Consider the following 7,497-nt stretch of genomic DNA (forward strand, 5'->3'; position numbering starts at 1 on the left):
GGAGCAGAGAGAGAGGATCTCCTTAGTCTCCCAGGAAATGGATCCCAAGTGAAGACAATGTTAGCACGATTGGGGCAGGAGGAATAGGCAGCAAATGTCACCAGTTAAAGCAAGAGATATAAAACCCTATGGAATGGAAAATATTGTAAGAAAGAAAAGGAAAACATTACTATAATGTGTAAACTAGCTTGAAATTACACAATATTTATCTAGTCATAACAGTGTATGATTTTTTTATGATTCTTGTGTTCAGAACATGGTAGTTGAATAGCTAAATGAATTTATGAATTAATTATGAACATACAATAAATGTTTGTTAACAGATACACTCTTATCTGAGTTCTACTTTTCCAAATCAATGTAATTGCTTTCGACTATTAAGTCAGTAATAGCAATTTATTCTATAAATATACTTTGCAAGTAATAACCCCTATATTGAAATCTTGCATTTTAAAATACATTCTTTAAATGCAAGACTTGAGTGAGCAAATCTGAAAACTTCAGACATGCATATATTTTGGAAAATTCTTGTTTAAGCCCTTCATTTTGTAGATAAGAAATCAGAAAAGAGTGACTTGTTTACATCATCTAGAAACTGTGGCCAAGTGGTGAGGATCCCAGTGCAAGCTACTGGGACAGTGAGACCTTTGCCCTCTACTTACCGTACACCTGGAGCTTTTCAATCAGCGTTTCTACATCAATGTGTAACTTGCTTTCAATAAAGTTTCTTATAAATTTGATTCTCAGTGTTTCCTAAAGGAAAATAAAACAGTTTAAAAAAATAATCACATCATTGTTACTTACCAAACATACTTTTTATGTATATTTCTTTTAGCATATTAGAAAAAATGCACAATACTGAATTCAATTAAGGAAGTTCTGTACACTTCACAATACATAATGGATAATAATTGCTTATGATTTTATTTTTCAATGAAAAATTTAAAACTTCAGCTTAGATTGTAGTTATAATTATCCATCAACACTGAAAACAAAGAATGAAAAAATACTGACTTTTTGACAAATTTTCTAGCAAAACTATATAGTGACTCTACATTGCCTAGCTCATTGCCTAGTTTCCCAGCATCTTTACAGAAAGAGGCTCACTGCTATAAAAGACGGGACGAATGCTTTCAGTGTTTTCTCAAACCATCTCTTTAATCCTTCATTATTCAAATCCTCATCTTTGGAAATACCCCTTTCACATCAACATCTGTATTATTCTTCTTTCATTACTGATGTTCTAATTCTTCGCCTTATTTGCCAATGGCCTTACTTTGGAGAGTTCTTCAGAATTATTTTAATCAAATTAATGAAATGCCATGTCTTTATTTTGTAGTTGGCCTGCTTTTACTTGCATTCTATCACCACACATTTATAACATCCTACTTTCCACAATATAGTGAAAACTGATGTTATAGCATCAATCCCGGATTATGTAGACAGAATATCTGTGTGGGGACAAATTTAGGGTTTGTCACTTCACTGAAGTATATTTAACCATTCTCTATTGTGTCTAATGCACAACTTTATAACTTGAGAACTTCAAATAAAGAAATCACAAATAACTTATCCCTGTGCATTTATTATTTCACTTCTTATATTCATTTATTTATATGTGATATTATCAGTTCTGATCTAAGGGTACTAGGACTTCATTATAAAACCATGGCATTCACTGTTATAAAATATAATTTACCTTTTTGTATTGGGCTTTGGATATTTGTGAAATATTGTATTGGATGTTTCATATATGTTAGTTATTTGATCTCAACGTCTCCAGGGGATGCTATTTTTAACTGACTAAAGGAAGTCAGATGCCATTATTAACAAAAGCACTAGCAGCTTCCTCTGTTAGCAGGTCTAGGTGTCACCTTCTGTCAACGTCAGGACATCACAAACTTTCCCTGACCTTCGTGCAAGTGCTACAAAATGGACACAATTCACCACATTTTCTCCTCTAAGATTAAAAGTTCAAGTGTATGAATATGGGACTTAATTTCTAACATGACTATGTTGTAAACAGTACTTAGTTAACAGTTTCTTACCAAGAAACTCCCTGATTCTTAAGGCCAAATTAGGCATTCTCCGTCACCTTATTATATGCTTTGTAGAATCTCAATTTGTCACATGTAATATGTAATTGTAATTGTGATGGACTTCTTATCAAAGTCTAAACTATTTATATCTGTCCCAACATAGAAAAAGTCTTTATTCCTATATTTAAAAATCAACCCAGTCATAGTGACATCTACACAGTCACATCTAATCCCCTATCCCTTTGTGTGTTATACTACGTTGTTATCTATTATAAACAAAGTTCACTTCAACATTTTCCTATGTTTTTCTGTCATCCTTATAGTCTAGCAAGACTAACCCAGGAAAAACCAGATGAATTAAAAAATCTCATCATATTGGAAATTAAAACAGTAATTTAAAAAATATTCCATAAACAAAATCTCAGTATTTGACTGCTTTACAAATGAATTTTATCAAACCTAGTTATAAATAATAACTAACACCCACCTTGATAAAATTTTTTTGAAAATACAATGATATTTCTCCCTAATACACTTTATAATGCCAATAATGAAACCAGATAAAGGTAGCAAAAGAAAAGTATAGACCTATATCTCTGATGAGCATCAATGGAAAAATCCTCAACAAAATACTAGGAAATTGAATTCAACAGTTTAGTACAACATTTATAGACCATGACCAAGTGAGATTTATCTCATGGATACAAGGGGTATTAATAAATGTAAATTACTTCGTGCAATAAATATTCACAAAATCAAAATTGAATGAATTTAGATATATTGAAAGCTTTTTATAAGATTCAGCATCCATTTAAAAAATCTAAACAGCGTGGTAATAAAAAAAAACCTACCTCAATATAATAAAGGGCATATATCAATATAATAAAGGTCACATATCACTAATCAACAGTCAATATAATAATTAATGCTGAAATATTCTCCCTTAAGATAGGCATCCATCAAGGATGCTTATTGTCACCACTTTTATTTATGTTAGAGGTTTTAGTCAGAGTTATCAGACTCTAAATGTCCCTTAATGGATGAATGGATGGACAAGTTATGGTATAGCCATATCATAAACTATCCAGCTTGCTGAACTACATAAGATGAAATGCAATCATTTTCAGCAAAATGGAGGAAGTTAGAAAGTACTATACATAGCAAGGTAAATCAGAATAATAAAAACAACTGAACATTTACAAAGCAACACAATTCAATCACGTAAAACACTTTAAAAATCAGTGAACATCAACATGCATTTTGAGGGCTCTACGTAAGAGAAAGATGGGAAGCAAAGGGACAAGGTGATGTAAGGGATAAAGTAGAGAAGAAATAAAGAGTACGCAAGCATTATTGCCATAGCCAACAAGAAGCTTACAGGGAATTTAGCTTATTTAGCTCTGTGGTACATTGCCTAACACAAAGAAACAGAAACAAGAAAAAGTTATGAAAAAATAAATATAATTTTGTTAAAGTGGTAACAGCTTCCTTAGCATTCTTCATTCCTCTTATGTATGTATGTTTGTATGAATGTATGTCTGTATGTATATTTATATGTAAACAGTATGCAGAAAATAAATATAAGAAAAGAAACAAAAAAAAGAAATACTCAATTTGCACTATAACTATTTGTGCTACAAACAGAGCTTCGAAGGATTTGTTCAAACAATAAAATAAATTAATCCAAGATTCCCCTTGAGTGAACTTCGGGCTGGCTCACAGCTTGGGAATCTGCTGAAATTAAGAAAATAATGAATGAACAAAAGAAGAAAGACAATAAGAACAGATAAAACATGAAAAAGTTCCAAAGAGAAACCAAAGAGATTAAGAATGCAATAACTGAAATAACAAATACAATAGCAGGGCTTAACAGTAGACTCTGTGAAACTGGGAAATAAATAAGCGAGATGGAAGATAAGGTAGTGGAAATCATACTCAAAGACCAGCAGAAAGAAAAAAAAGAGTGAAGAAAACTGAAGTCCATCTAAGAGACTTATGATACTCTATCAAAAGGAACAAGATTTTTATCATATTGATTCCAAAAGAAAAAGACAGAAATGCTATTTGAGGAAATAATAGTAGGCAATTTCATCAAATTAGGGAAGGAAGGGAAGGAAATACAAACAGATACATGAAGCTCAAAGAGTTTCATCCAAACCAAACTCAAACAGATGTATATCAAAACAATATAAAATTAAAATGCCAAAAATTCAATATAAAAAAAAATCCTAAAAATAGCTAGAAAAATCAAGGAACCACATACAAGGGAAACCCCACAAAATTATAAGCAGATTTATCAATGGGTCAGAGGGAGTGATTGATATTCAAAACTCTACATAAATAAAGCCTCAAAAAATAACAATGATGTAAAATAGATATAAATAAAAAAATAAAAACAAAGAAGGCCTCACACCAAGAAATTCACACTCAGGCTAAAACAAATTTGGAGGAGTGATAGTTTTACAGACAAACAACAACTGAAATAATAAATTCTCTTCTAAGAATTGGCTTTGTAAGAAGTAATAAAAGGTCTATTATAAAAGAAAGAGAATCTCATTAAGAAATATTTATATAGAGAGGAGGGGAATTAAAGTAGAGTTTGATAGAATTAACCCAGAATGAGATTAAGAAGATTACAAGTATACAATACTATATATAAGCCACAGGGTAATATTAAAAACCAAGAGCCTAGAGAAAAATAAATATGAAGTGCAAACACTGTACAGATGGAAGTTATCAAATTACCATGGAAGAGAACTAAAGAAACAAAAATGGATAGGGACAAACAGCAAAATTAACCAGACAATAAAGTAAAATGGCAACTATATTTCAGTGATCTCTATAAATGTTAATGACTGAAATTCATCATTTAAAAGGCACAGAGTTGTTTGTTGGATCAAAAACCAAAAATCCAAACTTCTCTTGTCTTCATGAGATTCTATGTACCTCAATTTTAAATGCTGATTCCAATTGAAGACTGGAAAGCAATCCTACAAGGAAAAGGAACACAAAAAAGGCAGACATACATAGTAATACTGGATAAAATGCAACTAAGTAACAAGAGACAGGAATGGATATTATGTAATTGTAAATCATAAATCCATCATGTAAACATAACATTCCTCAACATATATGCACCAAACAAAAGAGCACTGAAATATATAAGGCAGTGACTAAGAGAACTTACAATATTGACAGCATTATTGACATTAAAGAGGACTTCAACACCCCCTCTTATCAATGGACCATAAAACCAGATAGAAAATCAACAAAGAAACAACCCTAAATGGGAAGTTGGGACAGATGCATATAATAGAGTGCTTTATGCAACCCCCCAAAAGCTTACTACACATTCCATTCAAGGATACTTGAAAATAGACATCATAATGGGCAACAAAAAAAAGTACCAATAAATTCATAAAGATCAAAATTATCTCAAGTATCATTTCTGATTATAATGACATGAAACTACACTATTGAATGACTATTTGGTTGTAAAGGAAATCACAAGACAAATTAAAATATTAGTTAGAAAGAAATTAAAATAAAGACACAGGATACCAAATGGAAGCTTGTGTTCAAAACCTATGAGAATCAAAGAAAACAGTTCTAAGAGTGGTGCTTACAGCAATACAGGCCCACATCAAGAAACAAGGGTGTGGAGAAAAGGAAACCCTTACATAACACTTGCAGGTGAGTGGATGGATGGCCCTATGGAAAAGTGCATGGAAGTTTCTCAACATTTTTAAAATATATCGCTTTAAAACCCAGTAACCCCTGTCATAAATCTACCCTGTTTCTTTCTGTGAGTTCATGCCATTATAATCAGAAATGATACTTGAAGTAATTTTGATCTTTGTGAATTCATCGACACTTATTTGTGGTCTATCATGATGTCTGTTCTCAAAAAACATGAATTTGAAGGGGTATATGCATTCCTATGTTCATTGTAGCAATGTTTATGATAGCCAAGCTATGGAAACAAACTAAGTGTTCAATAGAAGATGAATGGATTAGGAAGATGAATGGATTGTGTATATTTATACAAAATAAGATATTCAACTATATGAAAAGATGAAATCTTGCCATTTGCAATAACATGGACGGAACTGGTAGGTTTTAATGCCAAATGACATAGTCAGAAGAAGAAAGACAAATGCCAGTTAATTTCATTCATATGTAGACTAGAGAACAAAACAAAACCTAGAAATCTAACTGTAGAATTAAAAGCACCACAGAGGAAAGGTAAGAGCTGGGGAGCAAAGGAGAAAAGGAGCCCAATGGACTATGGAAGAGGATTATGTGTGTCTTGGCATGAGCATGTTGTAACACACACCTGAAGAGGTATAAATCTGTACTCCCAATTCATATACAATGTTTTCAACCATTGTTACCTCAATAACAACATGAATAAAAAATTAAAACCAAAAAGTTAAACTTAGTCATAAACAAGCAAGTTAAAGATTATCAGTAACACTATCACACATAAAGCTGTGGCCATGAGAATGAGCATCTCAGATCTGTCCATGACCAGGAACAAATTACTATTATTTCCTCCCTTCACAGAGAAGGTCAGTGATCAACCTAAAACCATCCAAAAGTAAAGGTCAAGTCTGGGAATCAAACCCAGATGAGCTGGCTCTGTGTTTCTGTTATGAAACAACTTGGTCTATTCTATGGTGAATAAGAAATAAGCCAAAAGGCATAAAAATGCAGACAATTTTTTTCATACTGTCAGATTCTAGGTAAGGTTATAGTTACACAATTTTCCCCCATTATTATGTGATCTATATTTATTGAAGTTTTATAGTAAATAATTGTCACACTCTGAAGGAGTTGGGCCATTTAAACCATTGCCCACATTTTTTGAAATACATTAATTTATCAATAGAGTATTAGGGAATGAAAATTGATGATGTAGGAGACCCACAGTTTAAAAGTAGGCAAATCACCTAAAGAAGCATCCTATAGAATTATAGTTGTACTATTCAATTACATACATACATACAATATAATAAAGCATTTCAGACCTATATATAATATAGAATTTAAAGCACAGTTAAATGTTAATAATTGTTCATTATCCTTACAACATTATTAATTGTTTTGTAAAAATTTAATAGTTTACAAAATGTTTTCACACATACCAATTTTACATCAATGTTACTAGAAGACCATGCCCCAGGGATTATGTAGACTCTTACAAAGGGGATTTCTAATTTACCCAAATAGAGGGGTTCTCCAGCCTTTAGTGAGAAGAGAATCCCCACTCACCTGTAGCTGGTTGATCATCTGACCACTTCCACTGTTTTGAAAAATGTTGGACATTTTCAGCAGTATTTCTGATAAACTCTTCAGTTTGTCCACGAAATGAAAGGTATAATTAGCCTGCAAAGTAAAGCATACTTGAATATGTCTCTAGTTATGAAAACTCTTCAGCATACTTCACTTGAAAGGA

At 31.9% G+C, this 7,497-nt stretch overlaps 1 protein-coding gene across 1 annotated transcript in view; it reads right to left on the bottom strand.

The window, feature by feature from the left end:
* ABCA13 (ATP-binding cassette, sub-family A (ABC1), member 13) overlaps positions 1-7,497 on the bottom strand; it is a 436,597-nt gene that overhangs the window by 251,777 nt on the left and 177,323 nt on the right. Inside the window, exons 28-29 of the mRNA XM_004676530.2 lie at positions 7,314-7,427; positions 663-753 (exon numbers count right to left, since the gene is read on the bottom strand). Of these exons, the coding sequence (XP_004676587.1) occupies positions 663-753; positions 7,314-7,427 (205 nt within the window). The remainder of the gene's footprint in view (positions 1-662; positions 754-7,313; positions 7,428-7,497) is intronic.

This window comes from Condylura cristata, unplaced genomic scaffold (genome assembly GCF_000260355.1).
Source record: "Condylura cristata isolate star-nosed mole 26May11 unplaced genomic scaffold, ConCri1.0 scaffold00004, whole genome shotgun sequence".
NCBI classification, from domain to species: Eukaryota; Metazoa; Chordata; class Mammalia; order Eulipotyphla; family Talpidae; genus Condylura; species Condylura cristata.